The sequence below is a fragment of the Erpetoichthys calabaricus genome, chromosome 1 (assembly GCF_900747795.2).
Source record: "Erpetoichthys calabaricus chromosome 1, fErpCal1.3, whole genome shotgun sequence".
NCBI classification, from domain to species: Eukaryota; Metazoa; Chordata; class Cladistia; order Polypteriformes; family Polypteridae; genus Erpetoichthys; species Erpetoichthys calabaricus.
In genome coordinates, this window is record NC_041394.2 from 22,150,009 (window position 1) to 22,176,170 (window position 26,162).

The 26,162-nt window shown below is 43.1% G+C and overlaps 2 protein-coding genes across 5 annotated transcripts in view; one reads left to right on the forward strand and one right to left on the reverse strand.

Moving 5' to 3' along the window:
• Nucleotides 1-26,162, reverse strand: part of LOC114647552 (myotonin-protein kinase) — a 437,098-nt gene that overhangs the window by 353,279 nt on the left and 57,657 nt on the right. The window lies entirely within an intron of this gene.
• Nucleotides 1-26,162, forward strand: part of itpkcb (inositol-trisphosphate 3-kinase Cb) — a 201,355-nt gene that overhangs the window by 121,380 nt on the left and 53,813 nt on the right. Inside the window, exon 1 of one of the 3 annotated variants that reach the window (XM_028796207.2) lies at nucleotides 5,043-5,255. The exons of the other annotated variants lie outside the window; for them this stretch is intronic. Coding sequence (XP_028652040.1) covers nucleotides 5,064-5,255 — 192 coding nt within the window. The 5' untranslated portion in view covers nucleotides 5,043-5,063. Of the gene's footprint in view, nucleotides 1-5,042; nucleotides 5,256-26,162 lie in introns of those variants that run through there. 3 annotated transcript variants of the gene reach the window in all.

Here is a 26,162-nt window from a genome sequence, read left to right on the forward strand (position 1 = left end):
CAGTTTGATGGCTACATATATATATATATATCCAGTCCATCCATCCATCCATTTTTTGTTACTTATCCGAATCAAGGTTGTGGGGACAGTAGTCTAAGCAAAGATGCCCAGGTGTCCCTTTTCCAAGCCACCACCTCCTACTCATCTGGAGGAGTAACATTCCCAGGCCTACCAAGAAATAGGATCTCTACATCGCGTCCTTGGCTTACCGTTATGTCTCCTCCCGGTTGTATCTGCCTGAAGCACTTCCTCAGGAAGGAGTTTAAGAGGTATCCTAATCAGATACCCAAACCATCTCAGCTGCTCCCATTCAATGCTGAGGAACAGCTGCTCCACTTTGTTCTCCTCACCCATTCTCTAAGGCTGAGCCTGGACACCCTGTGAAGGAAGGTCGTTTCAGCCACTCGCATCCGCAGTCTATCTCCTTCGGTCACTACCCACAGTTCCTGATCCTAGGTTGAGAGTATGACTTTAGATCGACTGGTAAGTCACTTCACCACAACTGACTGGTACAACTTAAGCATGACTGCAGACACTTCTCCGATCTGCCTGTTGATCTTCTGCTGCCTTCTTCCCTCACTTGTCAACAAGATCCAGAGATAGTTAAGCTTCTCTGCTTGAGGTAGCACCCCATTCACAACCTGGAGAGGACACTCCACCCTTTTCCATCTAAGAACCACAATGTTGGACTTGGAGGTGTAGGTCCACATCCATGCCGTCTCACATTAAGGTCATAGCTTGATGAAGACAGCAGAACAACATCATCTGCAAAAAGCAGTGATACGATCCTGAGGTCACTGAACTCCTTGGCTACACCTAAAAATTCTGTTTGTAACAATTATGAACAGAAATGGTGACAGGGCAGCCATGGTGGAATCCCAGCATAGAAACTTTATTAATCCTGAAGGAAATGTAGGGCAACAGCACAAATATACATATAAGAAGGATTATAATAATGTTAAGTATGCTAGCAAGATACAAATACACATATAGCAAGAATTTTCTGTAAGTAAATGAACAAAGTGTATTTACTAAGTGATGGAGTGTCCTTTTCACATGGTCAGCAGCTGTTAACATCTTATTTAACAAGCTAATGGTACATCAGTATATTTTTAAGTTTTGTTTTGTGGTTAGTTAGCATCTTTGGTTCAAACCGAGGCCAGATCACTTTTGTCTGATGTTTGCTGGGTATTTCAGTTTGTTATAAAAAGGTCTTATTTGTGTGTGCCCTGTGGTTTGCTGGTATCCCACCCAAGGTTTGTTCCTACTTTGAACGTGATGGTACTTTGTTCAGCCCTATAAATATAAAATACCCGATCAAAAAATGGGTGGCTGAATGGTGATGTAGACTTTCAGGAGTGGTTAGCAATGCCCAGCTCACAGTACCGACGGCCTAGAGTTGAATTCCATACCAGTCATGTTTTCTCTGGCACAGTGGCTCAGTGTTTCGTATCTTAGGTTAAATTTCCACACCTGTGGAATTTTCACACTTTCCCTGTCATGGCAAAGGTGTGCATGATAGGTGAATTACCAAATCCATAATGGTTGTGTGTGTGTGTGTGTGTTGAATGGGCCATCTGATGGGCTGGTGCCCAGTACTGCTGGGATAGCCTCCAGCCCTCTGAGATCCTAAATTGGATTAAGCAAGTTGAAGAATATTATGTTACAGTGGATATAGAAAAAGATTCAGCCCCCTTCAAAATATTCACATTTTGTTGCCTTGCAGCCTGAATTGAAGATGCACACAAAAATTAGTTCTCGTATTTCTCCAGCTGTATTTACTTATAACAGCCAAGAGAAAAATATTATAGCAATAGTTAAGGAACAAAATGAAGACTTAAAAAACCAGAATCACTGAGATGGTTAAAGGATCCTCGCCCCTTTGTTAATACTTTGTGGAGCCCCCTTTTGCTTTGATTCCAGCCATGAGTCTGTTCGGATTCTTCTCTATTAACTTTGCACATCTCGACAGTGTAATATTTGCCCACTCGTCTTTACAGGACTGTTCAAGCTTAGGCACACTGGATGGTGACCATTGGTGGACTGCAATCTTCACGTCATTCCACAGATTTTCAGTGAGGTTTAAGTCTGGGCTGTTACTTGGCCATGCAAGGACATTCACCTTTTTCACCTTCAGCTACTGTGTGGTCAGCTTTGCTGTGTGCTTCGGGTCATTGACATGTTGGAAGGTGAACCTTCTTGCCTTGACAACTTTCTGGCAGAAGGCAGTAGGTTTACCTCTAGAATTTGATGGTATTTTGTTTCATCCATTTTCCTTCTATCTTGACAAGGGCAGAGAAATGCCCCACAACAGGATGCTACCCTCTCCATGCTTTACTGTAGGTCTGCTGTGTTCTTTGGATGGTAAGCTGTATCGGCTTTCTGCTAGATATATTGTTTAGCGTTGAGGCCACGTAGTTTGATTGTGGTCTCATCTGATCATAACACTTTATTCCATTGGGCCTCAGAATCTTCAAGATTTGTTTTTGCAAAGCTTATTCGAGTCTTGACGTGGCCATTTTGGACGAGCGGCTTTTTTTTTTTTTTTTTTTTTCAGCCCACCCATTGAAGCCACATTTGTGGAGCATTTTGTGATTTTTGTTGTCAGGGTGTGTTCTGCTCCTACTCTGTTCAATGCTTGTATGGACTGGGTGTTGGGCAAGGTCGTGGGGTCCAGCTGCTGTGGGGCATCTGTTGGTGAAGAAAGACTCATGGATCTTGACTTTACTGACGATGCTGTGATCTTCACGGAGTCAATGGAGGCTCTGATCGGGGCGCTCAAGAGACTGAGTGAGGAGTCTGAGTGTCTGGGATTGTGAGTGTCCTGATAAAAACCAAAGATCCAGGCCTTTAATGTCCTCTTGGGCACGGCCATCAGCATTGTGTCTGTCTGCAGAGAGAGTGTCAACCTTGTCGATAGGTTTACTTACCTTGACAGTGACATTCCTGTCTCTGGTGACTCTTTCTATGAAGTCAGTAGACGGATTGGGAGAGCATGGGGGGGGGTCATGAGATTGCTGGAAAGGGGTGTGTGGCGCTCCTGATATCTATGCAAAAGGACGAAGGTCCAAGTCTTTAGAGTCCTGGTGCTTCCTGTCTTGCTATATGGTTGCGAGACATGGACGCTATCCAGTGACCTGAGATGAAGACTGGACTCCTTTGGTACTGTGTCTCTCCGGAAAATCCTTGGATACTGTTGGTTTGACTTTGTGTAGAATAAGCGGTTGCTCATGGAGTCCCGAATGAGGCACATTACCTGCATTGTGAAGGAGCGTCAGTTACAGCACTGCGGCCATGTGGCGCGTTTCCCCGAGGGTGATCCAGCTTGTAAGATCCTCATTGTTGGGGACCCAAGTGGCTGGACCAGGCCAAGGGGTCGCCCACGTAACACCTGGCTGCGGCAGATAGAGTGTCATTTCCGGAGGGTGGGACTGGACCGCGTGTCTGCCTGGGGGTTTGCCAACCAGGATCCCGAGTTGTTTCGTCGTGTAGTGGGTGTGGCAATGCACTGTACCAGTGCATGCTCCCCGACTTGACTTGACTTGTTGCCACACGCACACAACGACCACTGTTTGACAAAAAGTCCTGTAACTGCTTCATAGTTGCCATAGGCTTCTTGGTAGCCTCTCTCGCTCTTTCAATCAGTGTGGAGGGACGGCCTGATCCATGAAGGATCCTAGTGGTACCAAACACTCTCCACTTCTTTAATTATGGACTTCACTGTGTGCTTCTAAGGGACTGATGAAGCCTTTGATATTTTTTCTCTCCATCTCCTGACTTGTGCCCTGACCACAGCTTTATCCCTGAGAGAGATCTTGTGACAGCGCCTCGTCACCCTTAGTTGATTGTTTGCTTTCAGTTGCACCTCCGAGCACTGGAATGCTGCAGAAATAGCTGAAGAGATCAGAAGGATTACAACTGAACTCAGGTGGAAGCCAATGAGCTTGGTGTGCAATGGAGAAGGTGATTAATAACACTTGACTGAGTTTAGCAGGTGATCCTTTAAACATCTCAGTGATTCTGTTTTATATATATATATATATATATATATATATATATATATATAATATTTTCTGAACTGTTGCTATGATGTCTTTCACTTGTATGTTATAAGTTGCATTGAGTACATATAGCTGGAAAAATATATTTTTTTCCATGTGCCTTCATTTCAGGCTGCAAAGCAACAAATTGTGAATAATTTGAAGAGGCCGATTCTATTCAATGCTCACTGTGTATATATGTGGGCAGCAGAGTACAGAAGTGGTTAACATTGCCACCTCACAATGCCAACAGATGATGGGTCTTATCATGGCCCAGTCATTTTCTGTGTGGAGTTTTCATCTTTTTATATTACACATAATATACATATGTGGGCAGCATGGTAGCGCCGTGGTTAGCACCAGCCCCTCAGCTCCAGTGCCTGGTTGCTGTCTGAATTGAATTTGCACCACCTCTCTGTGTTCCTGTGGGTTTTACACTAGTTTACACCACACACGTGGTAAGTAGTTTGGTCCTAAGGTGGAGGAATGGTATTCTGTTGGCAGCCTATTCATGATTTGCACTCATCAGTTCAGTGACTTGGCTCCATCCACCATAACCCTGAACTGAATTAAGTGGGTTCCACAATGGATGGGTGGCTGCTATGATCACTAGAGCGACAGGTTAAGTTGTCTTTTTCACATTTGCCAAGTGTGTTAGGGTAGGGTTAGTTGCCCCTTACACTCTTAACATCAGTGGAGGGCTTTTTAATTCTTGCTTACTCCCCATTGGACACTGGGGTGTTTAGGTCATCCACTGTTTTTCATGCAGTAGGGAACCTTTAAGGCGGCTTGCTAGTTTCTTCCCAGCAGAGGGCAGAGTTCAGCTAAAGTGCACCTGGCCTGTCATTTGGTTAAGATGTACTTTAGTCTGTCGCTTTCTGTTTCCCTCCAAGGCGACCCCTGTTCATGCAGCAGCACCGGGCGTCACTTACTCGGGCCGGTTTTTCAGGTTGGGTGACTCTGAATATTTTTTTTTTGCGCCACTGTATACTCAGGGGATCATTCCTTTGTACACGCGCTTCAATGAGTTTGCATCTCTGCTCAACGTGCCAGTGGATTTGTTGTCCAACGATGTGCGCCCAGGAGGAGGAGGAAGACGAGGAGAAGGAGAAGGTAGAGGAGGAAGAGGTCTTGTGTGAATATAATGAAGGATCACAAGTGTTGAGGCAGACGGAGACGGGCAACACAGGAGAAGGAAAATGCAGAAAAGCCAAGGTGTGCTTTCTCCTGGTTTGCTTGGGGGATTTGCTGTGTCAGTTTGTTTGCTTCCCTTGTGCTAACTGCTATCATTGCTTATATTTATATTCTTTTGCTGGTAAGCACAATTTTTGGCACTTTATGTTTTCGTCTTCTTTCATTTCATCAGGTTTTAGGATTGAATTTGGAGCTGTGCTGCTGTGCAATAGTTCAGTTAGATAAGGTTTATATTGACGGATAATTAAGTCACTTGAGATAAATGCTGCCATCACCATTGGCCACCCTGGCCACAACGAATTCTGAACAGATTCTTTTTTTTTTTAAAAGTCAGAATTAGTGAAATATCTTGAGATTGGTTTTAATGTAGAGTTTTGTTTCTTTTTCCCCTCCTCATAAACACCTGGGTGAGGTTTAATTGTCTATTTGTCTGGTGTATTTGTACGGTTCACCCTGCATTTGAACGTTTTTGCATGGTGGAGCTGCTGGAGCTCATCATGTGTAGGGGAGTTGTGCCTTTTAAGGGAGGTGTAGTACTAGCATGTTGTACCGTTAGCCATTATGGATGCAATGAGAAGTCAAGCAAAAATGACATCATTTACTGTATTGGCTAACTGAACAGATTATAATATGAAAATGTTGAGGCCACTCAGACCCCTACTTCAGGCATGTTGTGATGGTGTAGTAAAACAGTCTACTATGAGTTTTTGATGAGTGAATTGGGAAGGCTTACTTCACATCGGCTTGATTACTGTCACCCCATTCACACTTAATAGTCTGCATCTGTGCCATTTCATGTATATACAGTGGGTACGGAAAGTATTCAGACCCCCTTCAATTTTTCACTCTTTGTTATATTGCAGCCATTTGCTAAAATCATTTAAATTAATTTTTTTCCTCATTAATGTACACACAGCACCCCATATTGACAGACAAAAAAAAAGAATTTTTGAAATTGTTGCAGATTTATTAAAAAAGAAAAACTGAAATATCACATGGTCCTAACTATTCAGACCCTTTGCTCAGTATTTAGTAGAAGCACCCTTTTGAGCTAATACAGCCATGAGTCTTCTTGGGAAAGATGCAACAAGTTTCTCACACCTGGATTTGGGGATCCTCTGCCATTCCTCCTTGCAGATCCTCTCCAGTTCTGCCAGGTTGGATGGTAAACGTTGGTGGACAGCCATTTTTAGGTCTCTCCAGAGATGCTCAATTGGGTTTAAGTCAGGGCTCTGGCTGGGCCATTCAAGAACAGTCACAGATTTGTTGTGAAGCCACTCCTTCATTATTTTAGCTGTGTGCTTAGGGTCATTGTCTTGTTGGAAGGTAAACCTTCGGCCCAGTCTGAGGTCCTTAGCACTCTGGAGAAGGTGTTTGTCCAGGATATCCCTGTACTTGGCCGCATTCATCTTTCCCTCGATTGCAACCAGTCGTCCTGTCCCTGCAGCTGAAAAACACCCCCACAGCATGATGCTGCCACCGCCATGCTTCACTGTGGGGACTGTATTGGACAAGTGATGAGCAGTGCCTGGTTGTCTCCACACATACCGCTTAGAATTAAGGCCAAAAAGTTCTACCTTGGTCTCATCAGACCAGAGAATCTTATTTCTCACCATCTCAGAGTCCTTCAGGTGTCTTTTAGCAAACTCCATGCGGGCTGTCATGTGTCTTGCACTGAGGAGAGGCTTCCGACAGGCCACTCTGCCATAAAGCCCTGTCTGGTGGAGGGCTGCAGTGATGGTTGACTTTCTACAACTTTCTCCCATCTCCTGACTGCATCTCTGGAGCTCAGCCAAAGTGATCTTTGGGTTCTTCTTTACCTCTCTCACCAAGGCTCTTCTCCCCCGGTAGCTCAGCTTGGCCGGACGGCCAGCTCTAGGAAGGGTTCTGGTCGTCCCAAACGTCTTCCATTTAAGGATTATGGAGGCCACTGTGCTCTTGGGAACCTTAAGTGCAGCAGAAATTTTTTTGTAACCTTGGCCAGATCTGTGCCTTGCCACAATTCTGTCTCTGAGCTCTTCAGGCAGTTCCGTTGACCTCATGATTCTCATTTGCTCTGACATGCATTGTGAGCTGTAAGGTCTTATATAGACAGGTGTGTGGCTTTCCTAATCAAGTCCAATCAGTATAATCAAACACAGCCGGACTCCAATGAAGGTGATCTCAAGGATGATCAGAAGAAATGGAAAGCACCGGCGTTAAATATATGAGTGTCACAGCAAAGGGTCTGAATACTTAGGACCATGTGATATTTCAGTTTTTCTTTTTTAATAAATCTGCAACAATTTCAAAAATTCTTTTTTTTTGTCTGTCAATATGGGGTGCTGTGTGTACATTAATGAGGAAAAAAATTAATTTAAATGATTTTAGCAAATGGCTGCAATATAACAAAGAGTGAAAAATTGAAGGGGGTCTGAATACTTTCCATACCCACTGTATTTTTTCCAGATTTACATGTTATATTTAGAGTGGCTTTATGAAGTCAGGGTAGCCAAAGCAAACTGGATGCTTGTGATGTAAACAAGTTATACATTCTCTGTCTCTGACCTAAAGTGGGCATGCCACATTTTTTCTTTAGTTTACCACATATACTCATGATAATGAATGTCTCCTCAGCACAGTTAACAGTAATATAATGCCAACCTATACACACTCAAAAGTATAGAAAACATGCAACATACACTCAACTGCCACTTTATTAGGTACACTTGGTCAACTGCTTGTTAACGTGAATAACTAATCTGCCAATCACATGGCATCAACTCAGTACATTTAGGCCTGCAGACATTGTCACGATGACCTGCTGAAGTTCAGTCCAAGCATCAGAGTGGAGAAGAAAGGTGATTTAAGTGACTTTGAATATTGTTGGTCACAGCTGGGCTAGTCTGACTACAGTATTTCAGAAACTGCTGATCTGCTGGGATTTTCATGCACAACCACCTCTAGGATTTACAGAGAATGGTCCGAAAAATGGAAAATATCCAGAGAGTGGCAGTTCTCTGGGCGAAAATACCTTGTTGATGCGAGAGGTCAGAGGAGAATGGCCAGACTGGTTTGAGCTGATAGAAAGGCAACAGTAACTCATATGAGTACTCGTTACAGTGGAGGTATGCAGAAGAGCATCTCTGAATGTACAACACGTCAAACCTTGAAGCAGGTGGGCTACAGCATTAAGAGACCACACAGGGTGCCGCTTCTGTTAGCTAAGAACAGGCAACTGATTCACACGGGCTCGATTTCTGCTGCGACATTCAGATGGCAGGGTCAGAATTTGGTAACAGCAACATGGATCCTGCCTTGTATCAACAGTTCAGGGTGGTGGAGGTGTGATGGTGTGGGGGTAATTTCTTGGCATAATTTTAGGCCCCTTAGTATTAAGTGAGCATCGTTTAAATCCCACAGCTTACCTGAGTATTGTTTTCTGACCATGTTGATCCCTTTATGACTGCAGTGTACCCATCTTCTGATGGTTATCTCCAGCATGATAACGCGCCATGTCACAAAGCTCACATCATCTCCATCTGGTTTCCTGAACATGACAACGAGTTCACTGGACTCAAATGGCCACCACAGTCACCAGATCTCAATCCAGTAGAGCACCTTTGGGATGTGGTGGAACAGGAGATCTGCATCATGGATGTGTAGTCTACAAATCTGCAGTAACTGTGTGATGCTATCATGTCAATATGAACTAAAATTCCTGAGGAATGTTTCCAGCACCTTGCTGAATCTAAGCTTTGAAGAATAACAGCAAGTCTGAAGGAAAAAAGGGGTCCAACCCAGTACTAGCAAGCTGTGCCTAATAAAGTGGCCGGTAAGTGTATATAATATATATGTACACACTTACTTGGGGACATTATTAGGAATACCTGTACATCTGCTTATCCGTGCAATTATCTAATCAACCAATCATGTAGCTGCAGCACAGTGTATATAAGATTATTAGATACTGGTGAGGAGCTTCAGTTAATGTTCACATCTATCATCAGTCTTTTTCTTCTTTCGGCTGCTCCCGTTAGGCCACAGCAGATCATCTTTTTCCATATCTTCCAGTCCTCAGCATCTTAATCTGTTACACTCTGTATTGTTGTCCACATTTTGATCTGGCAAAATTTTACACTGGATGCCCTTCCTGACGTAACCTTCCCCATTTATCTGGGCTTGTGCTGAAAAAATGTGATCTCTGTGATTTTGACTGTGGTGTGATTGTTGGTGCCCAGCAGGCTGGTTTGTGTTCTTCTGTAACTGCTGATCTCCTGGGAATTTAATGCTCAACAGTCTCTAGGGTTAAGCACATTTTTAAACAGAAATTGAGCAGCCCTTCTATCATGATAAAAGAGGTCTCAGAAGAATTGCCAAACTGGTTTGAGCTGAAGTAAAGGTTATGGTAGCTCAGATAACCACTCAGTATAACTGTGGTAAAAAGCTTTCCAAAATTAATAACACATCAAACAGCAGAACACCATATCAGGTTCCGCTTGTTTAAACCAAGAACAGGAAGCTGAGGCTGCAGTTGGGCACAGGTCCACCAAAACAGGACACTTGAAGACTGGAAAAATGTAGTCTGGTTTTATGATTCTCAATTTCTGTTGAGGCACACAGATGGTAGGGTCAGAATCTGGCACCAACAGCATGAATCCATGTATCCTACCTGCATTGTGTCAACAATGGTAATGGTGGTGTGATGGCATGGGCAATGTTTTCTTAGCACAGTTTGTGCCCGATAGTACCAGTCCATTATTGTCTGAGTGCCATAGCCTGTTTAATTATTACTGACCATATGTATTTCTTCATGGCTACTTCCCGCATGCTAATGCACCCTGTGAAAAGCAAAAGTCATCTCAAACTAGTGTCGTGAACATGATAATGAGTTCTGAGATCTTCAGTGGACTTCCCAGTCAGTAGATCTGAATCCAACAGAACGCCTTTGAGATGTGTCAGAACGGGATATTCGCAACAAGAATGTGCAGCTGACCAATTTGCAGAAACTTCAGGGTGTAATCATGTCAACATGGACCAGAATCACAAAGGAATGTTTCCAACATCTTGTGGAATCCATGCCGTGATGAATTGAGGCTGTTTAGAGAGCGAAAGAAGGCCCTACATAGTATTGCTTTGCAGTAAGGAGACTGTGGAAGATTGTGGGTTTGCTTCCCGGTTCCTCCCTGTGTGGATAGCGCTTTGAGTACTGAGAAAAGCGCTATATAAATGTAATGAATTATTATTATTATTATTAGTATAGCCTTCCTAAGAATTGCTCAGTAATGCACATTGATTTTTAAGTTACAACTTTTACTCATATTATTGACTGTTCAGTAACCGTATGACCTGTGGATATGAGCTGTCCCTGAATCCACTGGTGTGAGTTCCAGTGGTCCAAAAGGGAAGGCGTGAGTAAAGTCACTGTGCAGGATGGCTTATGTCTGTTTTCCTTTCTAAGACAGAGTATTGTGTATGTACTGAATAGAAGGTGGCTGGGTGACAGTCATAATGTGTGCCATCTTTCCCCACCCTCTGCAGACCTTTATGATCTTGAGCCGAGCTGGCGCCGTACCAGGATGTGATACAGTCATTGAGGATGGACTCCATTAGGCACCTGTTAAAGTTCAGGAGAACATACGGAGAAACATGGGTTTGGTCCAGAAGGCATATTAAAAGTCTTTAGTTCTTCACATGCATGATGAAAGCTTGGGTGCCTCCATTTATGCTCTTTAAAGTTGCCCATTGGATTGAGCAGAATAGGTGTTGTACAACGTCCTGGTGTCCCACCCACTCTACTCACGACCACAAAATACTAAACAGGGTGGTGAAGACTGCTCAGAATATAACTGACCCACTGCTTCGTTCAGTCTTGGAAAGGCATATAGTCTTACTTTATAAAGACCTTATTTATTCTGCATGTCTCTCCAGGGTGGTAGAAATTAAACTGGAAATATGTTAAAGAAAGAAATCTTGTCCTCAAATAGGACTTTTATAGTTAGAAACTAGACAGGAAGAGGGCTTGTCCATTGCGTCTTTAACTTCTCCGCATGAAAAGGGAAACACTTGGTCACAGAACAGAGATGGAGAGCCATTCTTGTAGATAACTGAATTTACTAACAGTGCTAAATTATTGCTTACTCTGATTGGTTCACTAGCTTGCAACCCTCTGATTGGCTCAAGAGACAAGGGGATGTTTCCAGCAGAGAACATAGCCAGCTTACATACCCCAAAATAAGTCTCATTTTACTGTATTCTTGGTCCTTACAATACTTTTCAGTACTTCTCGAGTTCATGTGTGTGTATCCTCTGTGAAGTCTTACTGGGTACTTGATAGTCAGCCAACTTCTTGAACCATCACCAGAACCTTCTTGTTCTTTGTTGTTCACTTGACCTTAATCTGGTTTCCTGATTTCCGACATTTATTAACTCTCTTGCATTACTTCTAAGACAGATATAGTTTAATGTGGAAAGCATACCAAAACACTTTAAGTGCAATGACTATATTATCCCCAAGTTACATTTTTCTTCCGCACTAGCCTCGTATTCCTGGCTTTGTAACTGAATTAGATAACGGAGTGTGGAAAATGAATGAAGATCACTAATCCCTGCCATCTACCAGCAGTTATGGTTTACACGATTAACTCTGTCACAGTGAGCCTGTGTCTGGAGGAAAAGGAAAACAAGCTCCCCAAAATAAAGTTATCCTCTTCTGCCATAAATGAAATTTTACAATGTAGGTCGCCACAACAGTAAGTGTTTGGATTGATTTGCTTTCAGTTGTGTACTTAACTGTTGGGTAGCGGCTCTGTGCAGTTGTTTAGTGCTGCTGCCTTGCAGTCCCAGGTGACCCGGTTCAAATCCTGGACTGGTCACTGTCTGTGGGGCTCCACGTTCTCCTTTGTGTTTCTCCAAGCCTGTGTTATTTTTTTGTCAGTTCTTCCTCCCATAATGTAAAGATGTAGAGGTAATTAGACACAATTTATGTGAGCTTAGAGGTGAAAGCTGAAGGACCTTTTAGCGTCCTAATTGAAGCAAAACCTGGTGAAGCCAACACAGGGCAATGCATCTTATACTGGTTTTTGTTTAATATTGAATTAACCAGGGGGACCAGATACAAGAGTATTGCTGGGTAGATATTTGCAAGGGATATAGCAGCTCCGTTTACAGGTCAAAGTACTCCGTGAGGAATGCGATTCTTTTTTTGTAACATATGCTTGCAGACTAGATGTTTGCTTAGGTTAAATGGTCAATGGAAGATAATCAAGAGAGGATTTGGAAAAATGGAAGAATCAGTCTGAAAAATGGAGAAATTTTGTTTTATGACTTGTGGGAGAGAGGAGACCATCTGGAAAATGCTTTGGTTGATGCTGGAATAGGTGTTGATAAGGCCAGCAGGGGGTGCTTACCCTGTGGATCCCAATGCCCCAGTGCAGTAATGGAGACACTGTGCTGTAAAAAATAGTTGCTGTCCTACGGATGAGGCGTAAACCTGAGATGCTGACTCTATGTGGCCATACATGATCTCTGTGCAACCTTTGTAAAGAGTAGGGTATATCCTGACGTCCTGGCTAAATTGTCCTCCATGGCTTGGTCATTCACGCCCCCTAATCATTCCTTGTCTCTAATTGGCTATCTTTCTCACCTCTTCACTACCTAATATGTGGTGAGCGTACTGGCACAAAAGTGGCTGCTGTCGTATCTTCCAAGTGGATGCTACACATTAATGGTTGAAGTTGCTCCCCACTCACTATGAAAAGCACTCTATAAATGTAAAGAAGATTTATTATCGTTAGGGTGGAATGGGAGGACCAGTGGGATGCAAGTTTCATTATTGGGATTCCTCTTAGAATGGATGTTATAAGGCCTGCTCCTGGTTTGATTGAGGGCCCTGTCCACAATATGAGAAGGGGAATGCTTTATCAACAAATAACTCTTCACTAGCCAACCCGCGGCATAGCATACGCCACATAATTATGTATTGATGGGTGAACACTTCCTGAAAGACACAGTTGTCCAAATGGGGTGGGTTTGAGGATACGACTGTAAGTGAATGAAAAGATGGAACTCTGGAGAGAGCACCATACAATTGTCCATGACTGAAAACTGGAGGACCGCTGCCGCGCCCCCACCTCCCAGAGCCTTTCTAGAGAGAAGGCGGGGAAGCGAGCCCGAGAGGTTTCGAGTCCTAACCGTCCAATGACGGCAGGGCCGATCCGAGGACCTCACTAAACCATCCAATCGGTAGTAGCGACGGGCGGTGTGTACAAAGGGTAGGGACTTAATCAGTTCGAGCTTATGACCCGCACTTACTGGGAATTCCTCGTTCGTGGGGAACAATTGCAAGCCCCGGTCCCCATCACGAATGGGGTTCAATGGTTTACCCATGCCTTTCAGCGCCGGGTACACACACATTGATCCATTCAGTGTAGCGCGCATGCAGCCCTGGACATCTAAGGGCATCACAGACCTGTTATTGCTCTCTCACGTGTCTGAAAGCTTAGCAGCTGCAATAGTTCTACACTCCAGTACATTGCGGTGAATGCTGGTAACAGTCAGGTGGGCGGGCAGGCAGGCGTTCTCGTCCCATGGTCTTAGAGTTGGTGGGCATGGCTCAGTGAGTTGTCATTGTATCCCATGGTCTTAGAGTTAGTGGGCGGGGCTATGTAGTGCATATCCCATGGTTGTCTTGCGTGCCCTGGTCGGCTGCTTAGTGAATTATATATATAGATTCTGAGTGCTTTGTTATAGAAGTCAGTATCATCACCGCAGAGTCTAGGGAATTGTGAAAGAGGCTGAGCGATTTTAGTATGCCAGGAAGGGAAGGAGCTATAGAGAAGGTAACCATGTGAGTCAGCTGGCTTGTAATAGACAGATGTCCAGGAAAGCCGATATCTAAAAATGGTAGAGTTGTGATGAACACATCGATTGTGAAACTGAAGGATGAATGGAAACTAGTTAAATTATTAATGGGTTCTTGTAGCTGGCTTTTGGAGCAAGAGGCAGAACCAAAATAACTTCATTTTGGAATGATCAGAGGTGGTTTAATTGAGACATATTTCTGTTAAAATCACATACTTGAGTATATGATCTGTGAATCCTTCATACTCTCATGAACTTTTAATTTTTAAAAGTTGTGGCGGACGGCCGGGACCCTTTGACACTGGATCCGGGGGAGCAGCCATGGGATGCAAACTACATCCCCCAGAACACTTGGTGGCAGCTCCCCTGGGTTGCATCGGGGCCACTATCCTGGTACACCAGATCTCATCCCTGTTGGGCTCCATGGCCACTGCCAGGGGGAGCAGCAATGCTTCTGGAGCCCGTCTGGGTGGTAACGCAGCCACACTCGGAAGTGCAGCCTAATTTAGGTTAATTGCCACCTGAAGCACTTCCGGGTGGGCTATAAAGGGAGCCTGCGGCCACTACTCAGGGCGCCAGAGGCGGGAGGAGGACAAAGCAGCCTGGGAAGACTGGAGGAAGACAAGTGATTTTTGTGGTGTGGTTTTCTTGTGTTGTCTTTTGGGGACTGTGCTGTAGCTGAGGGACACGGGGAAGATATGAACCCCAGTAGAAGAACAGAATAAATATTTTTGTTTGTTTTTACCTGTGCCTCCGGTGTCAGTCTGTGTTCGGGTCGGCGCCAACCAAGCGCTTCTGCCACACAGTATGTCAAAGGCTCTTAATGTGGCACACCCCACAGAGATGATAACCACTTTATTGATGCTTTGTGAGTGTTGTCAAGATTTTAATTAAGGTCTTGTTACATGACGGTATATGAGTCATCGGTACCTTAATTAAGTACTACCCAAGAATGGCGTTAAACCAGTGGTCGTAGTCCTGGGGACATGACGGGCCTGTAAGTTGTGTTGTTTTTTCAGCTTCTGGCCTAATTAAACAAGCTGTCATTTCCTAGTTTTTGTGTTTTGTGGTCGCTGTACAAATTATTAAACTAAGTTTGAAAACTTTTTATTAGAACCTACCAAGCACTTATGGATGTTACAGGACGATTAATTTACTGTCTTTTAGGCTGTTTTTGGTTTTCAAGATTTTCATGACCATCATTCTTATTTAGTCCATTATTTCCTAATGAGCACATTAAAGGGTCCGATGTTGAAGTAGTTGCAGCCTTTCAGCATTAAGGGTCGTCTGGCCGAGTGTTAATTGTCATTATTAGGGTATAATTAAGGGAGCAAACTACATAGAAAAGTCAAATTATTAAGAAACAACAATGGACAGTTAAGCATTTAAAGGAATAGCAGAAATACAGATATTTTGTAATATCTCATAAACATTAAAATCACACTGCTGTGCTTTTCAGAATGCAGAATAAGAGAGAATAAAAACCAAGACCTGCTAATTAAACGAGTGTTTTGTCTTGGTAGAGTAATATATTTCTCTACTTTCCCCTATTGTATCATTAATAAGTAGCCTTTGTCAAAATGCCTAATCTCACAGACTTACCACTGTTTATAAGATATTATAGTATATAACTTATCCCCAACTTCTGTTCTATATCTATACCTTCAGGCAATTAGGTGTAGTAAAAAGACAAGCAGGAGTTGTTACACATAAAATAATGTATTATTGATAATAATCATAAATAATAACAATATGCAAAGTACATTTGAATATTGGCAACCATACAACCTGATTAAATGGTGAAGTGTAGTATCAGGCGGCACACAGACTTGTTAGTTATTTAAAATGTTAAGGCATCATTTGTGCTCAGCTTTCAGCCACATGTCTGTTCAATATGGCTGATGACGAGCTGTGCTCTCCATTGTGTTGTCCTTTCAGTTCATGGTGTGATGGTCTTCTTCATCAGAGTAAGAGTGAGAGAATGTGGTTGAACAAGCAGATGTATAGATTCTCTGTCCAACGCCTACAGCCAATAGGACATCATGATACTTAAAAGCTTCTGATCCAAGCCAATTCCAAACTGCCATACTTCAGACCAATGGGGGAATACAAAATCTTAAAACTTGCCAACCTCAAGACCATATGTCTTTATGGCTTTCTTGTGGGGGTTGAAAGACTTTAGAAGAGAAACACTCGCCAAACTGGTTTAAAGCACACCCTCCCCAAATCCTGTCGTAAAATTCAAAGAGATCCATTCCTTGAGTTGTAAACATGAATGCTTCTCACTAATAATACATTTCTTTGCCTAAATTACAAATAAAGACATACAAAATATTTATCAAGTTATATGCAAAATCTCATATCACGACAACGAGTTAGAGATAAAATGTCTGACTGATTGTGAAATTAGTTGGATCAAAATCCTCTATGCTCATGGAATTCTCCAGGACTGAGTTTAGACTCTTTCCCAATGCAGGAACGTTTTTCAGGAACATTCTAGAAGCTCTGGAATATTTGTAGCATTCCCACTGCAGGCTCTTGAGACAGTTCTAGTTCCAGGTAGGGAGTTTGTGATACGTTTTTTAGCTCCTATTCCAGGGTTTGTACTGTTCAATCAAACAGGAAGTTTTGTGGGTGGGGCTTGGGTGATGAATTGTGCTGATTGGCTGACCATAAGCACTGGCGCCGTCTTACCTTATCAGCTAGCAGTTTGAACTTGTAAGAGGTGACACACTTTGCACCGCACTTCTCACTGCATCACCCTTCATAGGTGCCTCCCTGGTGTGCACCACATCGAAGCAATAATGTGATCTTGCAATTGCTTTGATGCAATAAGTTGTGTGGGTTGCCAGTGAACTCCTGATCACACTCCACTTTGCGCCGCATCACTCTTCAGCTGCCTCTCTGCACCACATTGAAGAAATAATCTCCCATGTGGAGTGGTAATCGTTTCAAAGCAATAAGATGAGGGCTGCCCACCGTCAACGGTATGCCGCACTTCACACCGCATCACTCTTCATAGCTACCTACCTGGTGCACCATGCCATGCACCATGTTGAAGCAGTAATCTCCAAAATGAAGTTGCGATTGCAGTGAGATGTCCCATATCTCCTGAACTGCAGATTTCGGTGCACTTTGGATCACACCATTATCATAGCTGCTTCCCTGCTGCTGCGAATCTCATCAAAGCAATAATCTCAACCGTGAATTTGAGATCGGTTCAGATCAGTAAGGTGGGGTCCCCCCGGTGAACTGTGAAACGCACATCACTTCACACCACATCACATAACTTGCATAAAGGTTACAATTTCTTTGGTGCAGTGGGAACGCAACACACAAAAGTGGCCAGGGACCACAAGTGGGCCAGTGTCTACATCGTGCAGGAACTCAGTGATTCCTGAAAACAAAGTTCCTGCGGAGAGATGGGCCTTTTGAGAACCACTGACTTAAATAAAGCAGCTTAGGATAGCTGACGTATGGTCCAGAGAAAGAATAGAGTGCAAAACAGTACATTTCAAGGAGAAAAATGGGCGAGTAAGAGAGGATGAGTTCTTTACACTCCAGATTGATCAGGAGAGATTCTGGTGGGAGCCCAAACTGTAAATGACATGAAACACCTGAAGATTTGCAAGCATTTTTTTCTTTTTTCTGCCATCATAAAGCAAACAGTTTTGCTAGGTGTAGCTCCACTTTTCCAGATGAGACACTTGATTGTTGCTTGCGCACGGGTCACACGTCAATTCTTTTTCCTCCATTAGCACTTTAAGATGCTGAATTGCAGGTGCTTTAATGTCACTCTGCAGCTATCTCTTGCTTGTTTTAATTTAGGGTGCTTTTTTTGTGGTGACAGGTCAGGTCAACTTGTAGCTATGCCAGGGTGATGGAACAGATGGCAGTCTTTACATGGTGGTGTGGTGTAGCCACTTCTCTAGCTTGAATTATTTCAGAGGTCATTGCCAGGTAATGCAGATCTAACCGCTGCCTCTGAATTCATTTGCATGTGCTACACAGATTACATAGGTACACTGCATCGAGGTATCAATGAAAGGTCACATATGAGAAAAATCATTAATTGATGGTACTCTGTAATTTACAGAATTTTGGAATTGCCGCCATCTTGATAACACTTGATGGACATATCAACTCTTTTTGTTAGAAGATGCTTTGCAGAACAAGTTTTTACTTTTATCATACCAGTCCATATGCAGCGGCAGGTGAATTGTCACAAAGTAACTAACTACGGGTGGGTGGAATTGGCAACCTTATGCTGGGTTTGGTCACTAGACCACACAGCTTCAAAGCACAGATGAAAACTGAATGCCGTTGGTAGCAGAATAGAATTTTATCATGTCTCCACCAATGCCTTAGTAGTGGGCATGCATTAGTGCAAAGGGAGAGGTATAAAGGTGGGGTCAGGTGGCCTCCCCTTTGACCACCAGTGGACAACATAGCAGCTGCCTGAGAACATTAAAGGATCAGATTTGGAAAGATTTGTCCTTCATAATCTGTGGTGGGCTGGTGCCCTGCCCGGGATTTGTTCCTGCCTTGTGCCCTGTGTTGGCTGGGATTGGCTCCAGCACACCCCCGTGACCCTGTGTTAGGATATAGCGGGTTGGATAATGACTGACTGACTGTCCTTCCTAAGAACATTTGACGAGGAGAACATTCAGACCATTTGTCACTCATTTGTTTTGCTAATGGCTAAGCTGTCAAACATTTTCTTCTCAGAGGTTGTTAAGGTTTCTGCATCAACTCCATTTCTCAGTAGTTTGTTCCAGGTTTCCACAAAAAATAACACACAAAGTGCTTCCTGGCTTCAGTCTTAAATGGAATTCCCTTTAATGTCCAGTAATGTCCTGGAGTACGTTGTGGCCAAAAGTTTTGAGAATGACACAAATATTGGTTTTCACAAAGTTTGCTGCTTCAGTGTTTTTAGGTCTTTATGTCAGATGTTTCTCTGGTATACTGAAGTAGAATTACAAGCATTTCATAAATTTCAAAGGCTTTTATTGACAACTAGCTGAAATACCCAGTGTTGCCTGGGAGGAAAATAGTGTTTTTTTTTTTTAATTGTTTGAGAAAATATAATTTAAAAAAACCCACAACTTTAAAAATAAATTAACAAACAATGAAGACTCACTAATGTGCTTGTCTTGCGGTCTTGTATGTATTTTATCATCTAGTTGACACTCAGAACCAGCCAACTCTATTTAATTTCAGAAGCAACAGGGCCGCGGTGGTTCTCAAACATAAAGAATGCTGGCAGTCACCTCCAGTTTGCCCTCTGGTGGTCGTTCTGAGTGTCAACTGGATGATAACATGCATACAAGATTGCAAGATCACCCCCCACCCTACCCAGAAGGGGGTGGGTTAGGCTTGATTTCACCCTACAGTATTTTTAGGCGACCAATGAGAAACGTGTACCAAGTTTCATGAAAATCGCTCCAGCCCTTCGGGAAGTGATGCTGGAACACACACACACACACACACACACACACACACACACACACACACACACACACACACACACACACACACTGACTTTTTTATGCAGTGCATCCGGAAAGTATTCACAGCGCGTCACTTTTTCCACATTATGTTATGTTACAGCCTTATTCCAAAATGGATTAAATTCATTTTTTTTCCTCAGAATTCTACACACAACACCCCATAATGACAACGTGAAAAAAGTTTACTTGAGGTTTTTGCAAATTTATTTAAAATAAAAAAATTGAGAAAGCACATGTACATAAGTATTCACAGCCTTTGCCGTGAAGCTTGAAATTGAGCTCAGGTGCATCCTGTTTCCCCTGATCATCCTTGAGATGTTTCTACAGCTTAATTGGAGTCCACCTGTGGTAAATTCAGTTGATTGGACATGATTTGGAAAGGCACACACCTGTCTATATAAGGTCCCACAGCTGACAGTTCATGTCAGAGCACAAACCAAGCATGAAGTCAAAGGAATTGTCTGTAGACCTCCAAGACAGGATTGTCTCGAGGCACAAATCTGGGGAAGGTGACAGAAAAATGTCTGCTGCTTTGAAGGTCCCAATGAGCACAGTGGCCTCCATCATCCGTAAGTGGAAGAAGTTCGAAACCACCAGGACTCTTCCTAGAGCTGGCTGGCCATCTAAACTGAGCGATCGGGGGAGAAGGGCCTTAGTCAGGGAGGTGACCAAGAGCCCGATGGTCACTCTGTCAGAGCTGCAGAGGTCATCTGTGGAGAGAGGAGAACCTTCCAGAAGGACAACCATCTCTGCAGCAATCCACCAATCAGGCCTGTATGGTAGAGTGGCCAGACGGAAGCCACTCCTTAGTAAAAGGCACATGGCAGCCCACCTGGAGTTTGCCAAAAGGCACCTGAAGGACTCTCAGACCATGAGAAAGAAAATTCTCTGGTCTGATGAGACAAAGATTGAACTCTTTGGTGTGAATGCCAGGTGTCACGTTTGGAGGAAACCTGGCACCATCCCTACAGTGAAGCATGGAGGTGGCAGCATCATGCTGTGGGGGTGTTTTTCAGTGGCAGGAACTGGGAGACTAGTCAGGATAAAGGGAAAGATGACTGCAGCAATGTACAGAGACATCCTGGATGAAAACCTGCTCCAGAGCGCTCTTGACCTCAGACTGGGGCGACGGTTCACCCTTCAGCAGGACAACGACCCTAAGCACACAGCCAAGATATCAAAGGAGTGGCTTCAGGACAACTCTGTGAATGTCCTTGAGTGGCCCAGCCAGAGCCCAGACTTGAATCCGATTGAACATCTCTGGAGAGATCTTAAAATGGCTGTGCACCGATGCTTCCCATCCAACCTGATGGCGCTTGAAAGGTGCTGAAAGAGGAATGGGCGAAACTGGCCAAGGATAGGTGTGCCAAGCTTGTGGCATCATATTCAAAAAGACGTGAGGCTGTAATTGCTGCCAAAGGTGCATCGACAAAGTATTGAGCAAAGGCTGTGAATACTTATGGACATGTGATTTCTCAGTTTTTTTATTTTTAATAAATTTGCAAAAACCTCAAGTAACGTTTTTTCACGTTGTCATTATGGGGTGTTGTGTGCAGAATTCTGAGGAAAAAAATGAATTTAATCCATTTTGGAATAAGGCTGTAACATAACAAAATGTGGAAAAAGTGATGCGCTGTGAATACTTTCCGCATGCACTATGTATATATATATATATATATATATATATATATATATATATATATATATATATATAATAGATTACATTCAGTTTATGCACAGAGTCAATATTTGCAGTGTTTGCCCTTCTTTCTTTTTCAAGACCTCTGCAACTTGCCCTGGCGTGCTGTCCGTCAACTTCTCAGCCAAATCCTGACAGATGGCAGCCCATTCTTGCATAATCAATGCTTGGAGTTTGTCACAATTGATGGGTTTTTGTTTGTTCACCCGTCTCTTGAGGATTGACCACAAGTTCTCAATGGGGAGTTTCCTGGCCATGGACCCAAAATTTCGATGTTTTGTTCCCCAAGCCACTTAGTTATCACTTTTCCCTTATGACATGGTGCTCCATCATGCTGGAAAAGGCATTGCTGGTCACCAAACTGTTCTTGGATATTTGGGAGAAGTTGTTCTTGGAGGATGTTTTGATGCCCTTTTGGGACAACCAGCACACCCCTCTTATAGTTTCAGGTATTTGTTATTGTTTTTAGCATTATTTCAACTCCATTTTGGGAAGTTTGACAACCGCAATTGACCTTGGGTTTACACTTCTGAACTCAAACGTGTAAAGTTCACCTCAGTTCATCTGTTCGCCGAGTTTGCAGATAAATTCTAAGAATTCATGAGAATCTTTGTTAATTTGTTTTCTTAATCCTTTTTCTGATTTTTAAGACTTTGATTCTCATTTAGCGTTTCTGTACTTTTGATACTTTGCATGTCTCCTAGCATTTCTCTTCGGGTCACCTCCATTACATTTTGCAGTTTATGCTTCTGATAAACTATAACAATCCCTCCTGGTGTCCTTTGTGTACCCAGAATAGGATATGCAGGTCCTTACATGCTGCCAGTGTATTGCTGTCTTCTCAGAAAGTCTTATTTTGGAATTTATGGCTGCCATGTGCTAATCTGGTGGTTTTGACAGCTGGACACCTCTGTGTTTAATGAGATGCTTTACTTTGCTGAAGTTGTCTCCTGTTATAATTGACTGATTTCTTCTGCTGATGTCTGCTCTTTTCCAAGTCCCTCCAAGTTTGCCTTTTTGTTTCTGCTTGTACTGCCGTTTTTCATTTTCACCGTTGGCTGAACTCATTTTCTCTGTAATGTGCTTTGTGATTGTGCACACTGTTAAAGGTGCTATATGAATGAAACACTTACTCTATTAATCCACTAAAGCTGACTAAATTAGATTTTAGGTTTCTTGTAAGGATGGATCAATCATAAGCATTATGGCAGACAGTTGTATAGATGTCACATCTAATAGGGCTCCTTTCATTAGCATCGCTTAACAATGATGAAAGATGAAAAAAACTCCACAGAGTGTGAGAAAAATAGAGCTTCTATTCCACAATGCATCCATCTATTCATCCATCTTCTGTGTTGCTTTATCCAGTTCAGAGTCAGAGGGGCCAGGCGGCATCATGGTCAAGGCAGGATCTAACCCTGGACAGGTGTCAGTCCGACATAGAACATACTTACACTCACACTCACAGTCACTCATATGATGGAGGTTTAGATTTACCAATTAATACAATTCTTTTAAGACACTGTTCTTGTATATGTTTGTTTGTGCTAGTGTTGGACCCGGAATGGGCCAATGCATAGGGAATGGCTGTAGTCCTCAGTATGTGGGAGCACAATCTGCCTATCTTGGTTTTTAGTCAGTAAATCAATGATTGAAATTGTCACTGATGGGTGCCCTGACCACATTATTTGAGGGTATATGGACGGCTTTCCTTATAGGTGCTGTTTTAATGATGTCCTGTGACAGTCTGGTCTGACTGACTTCAAGAAAAGTCATCTTTACCAAGAGTGTTTACCGGCACTGCGTTTAGGGCACATTGAGTTAAACAGCCACTTGCTGTCTCAGAGTGGGGACAGTTTAGAGCCGGGGTGTTAAACTCCATTACTGGAGGGCTGCAGAGATTTGTTCCAGCCACGTACTTCATTAGTAACAATAATGGAACTTACTCTGTTGCCTTAATTTTAATTAATTTGAATTTTTATTGTTTCTTTTTTTTTTCTTTATCCAGCACCTAAACAATAATGAGATGCAAAGCAAGCTAATAATAGATGATAAGTGTTTGATCCACTTTGCACCGGTGTCTTTCACGTTGATACAATATCTGACTTAATAAAATATTTGAAAGCAAAACAAAAAAAAAAAAGTGAATGCCTGTGAAATATTTATGCGTTGTGGCTCAGAAAGCATTGGGATGGTGATCTCAGGAAATACGAAATCTTTGAAAATGACTGGCGTGATCAAAAGAGAACGTCAATGAGCCACAGAATTAAATAATGGGTTTCATTAACAGCGGAGTAGGCGATTGGCTGGAGTGAAAATGGTGGCCTTTCAGGACCTCATCGGACCCCTGAGTTGGTGGTTCATCTTTTGGTTTGCATTGCAACTTCTTTATTGTTTGACTGCTGGTTAAGGAAACTAAATAGTTAGGCAAGCGTGTCAAATCAGCAGCAGTCTAAATTGCCCAATACAGCCTAGTCATTCTGGCCCCCTAATCATCCCCTGCTTCTAATTGGCTATCTCTCTCTCTCACCACTTCACCAACTAACAGCTAATGTGTGGTGAAGGTACTGGCACAAAAATGGCTGCCATCGCATCATCCAGTTGGACATTAGTGGTGGTTGAAGTGGCTCCCCACTGACTGAAGTGCTTTGAAGCACTGTGTGAAGTGTTAGTATCATTATTATTAAACTAGCTGTGTAAGCCCATGCTGTAAAAAGCCCGAGCTCCTAGAAACTATTGAAATCGTCAGAAAGAAAATGAAAACGCTTAAAGTTGGTGGTTTAGTTTTGCGGACGTGCTCGCCCCGCTGCCTATCAGCAGCTAAGTGAGTTTCTCTCTCCTCTGAGGTTTCGTTTTGCCGATGTGCTCGCATCGCTTGTGTATCAGTGGCCAAGCGAGTTTGTCTTTCATCAGCAGTTTACTTTGGCGCCGGAGTCGCTTTCTTTCAGCTTCATGCTGTAGCTTTGCACTTATTTTTTGTTCTGACTCATTAACTTGGGGGGCCGCCTTGCCGACTATTTGAGCTTCATGCTGTAGTCGCACTTTCGGGCTGGACAGACAGACAGACAGACAGACAGACAGACAGACAGAACACTTCCACACATAGACGTTTATATATGAGATTAGCTGCGTAAGCCCGTGGTGTAAAAAGACTGGGGTACTAGAAACTATTGAAATCATCAGAAAAAAAAACTGAAATGTAGAGATGTCAGGTAATTGAAAGGAACTACTCTGGGCATCTCTCTCCGAGGAGGAATCATTTTGCAGACATGCTCACATCGCTTGTGCATTAGCGGCGGGAGGAAAAGTTAAAGGGATACCGGCTAAGCAACTTGGTCTTTCTTCAGAGGTTTAGTTTTGCTGATGTGCTTGCCTCGCTTGTGTTTTTAGCGGCTAAGCGAGTTTTCTGTTTCCTCGGAGGTGGAGCCCTTACCCCGACTCCACCTTTCACTTCTGGGCTGGGCAGACACACTCACTTCCACGTGTAGCCGTTTATATATTCGAAAACTTGCAGCCTGTGTGCTCTTTCGGGATTAGACTTTAGACATAAACCCTGGGGAGCAAGTGTCAGTATAAGCGTGTGACTTAAACATGCATGTACACATGTATTTGATATGTCCAGACTTTTTTGTGTTTGCACATTGTAATAAAAGATGTGTTGTAAAGGTTTGGGGCACCCAGGTAAACCCCATATATTGAAAATTAAAGAAGTTGAATTATTAGAGGAGAAAACCAAAGTGATTAATGTGTTCTCCAAATGGTAGTCATCTTCAGACTGCCAAAGATGGCGTTGAGACCCGGAAGGGGTAAGCTCAGGAGGGTAGAAACCAGCATTGCCGTCATCCGTTCTGCAGAGGCAAGAAGAGAAAAGGCATTTGGTAACAGCGCCATCATCTGGCCTGGAGTGTAACAATCTTTAAATGAGCCTAGAGGTTGTCTCCCATGAGAGTGTGTGTGAGACAATATGTATGCAAATATTTGTGTCCGGCTTATTGAGGAATGGCAATAATGTTGAGCAAGTGTGCTTAAAAGTTTACTTAACTTGTTTCTGCACAGAGGTGGCTGGTAGGAGAAATGTAAATGTGCGGCTTTGACTTTCTTGCGTAATGAAATAAAGTGAAACAAAACGCTCGGCTATTGAAGTTCCAGACTGCATTCCCCACAACGGCTTTGTTTTGAAGCTGCTTTCCAATTTCAGGAAACCACAGATATTTTCTCCTTTTTTTTCTTTTCTGTTTTCTTTCTGTCAACTTTGATGTCAGATATTTCCGGAACATCGGGTGGAAGGTGCAGATTTGTCTCACAGCACTTTGTGTGTTGTTTCAAGGCAGCAAAGAAACACCTGCAACTTTTTGTAGTGCCTTACAAGTACCCATATAAACCCAACAGCACTGCCTGCATTTTCGCACCTCTTTCTCACCGTGTCACAATCCGTTTTCTAAACCGCTTACCAGTTCAGGGTGCCTGTGTCCATCACAGGGTCCATTCATGCACACGCCTACAGTCACACTCATGCATGGCTAATATACTCTAGAAGTGCCCATTAACCTAACGTTTGGAGTACCAGGAGGAAAAGCCGTGTACACGAGACCTTTATTTTCAGTTTTACTGCCTGCTGTCACACCTCCGTAGCTTTGTTTTTTCTTACATACAACATAAGTCTTGAAGAAGGTTTCCGGTTTGCCGTCGTATACACTCAGCCTCCATTCTGTCAGGCCCCCTTCTCATTAACACAAATAGTATAACTGGCTGCTCCAAACAGGCAATCATATGGCCACAGTGTAAAATACACACACTGAGCAAATTCTTAGGACCACCATACTAAAACTGTGTAGGGTCTCCATTTGCTCCCAGAACAGCCTCATTTCTTTTTGGCAT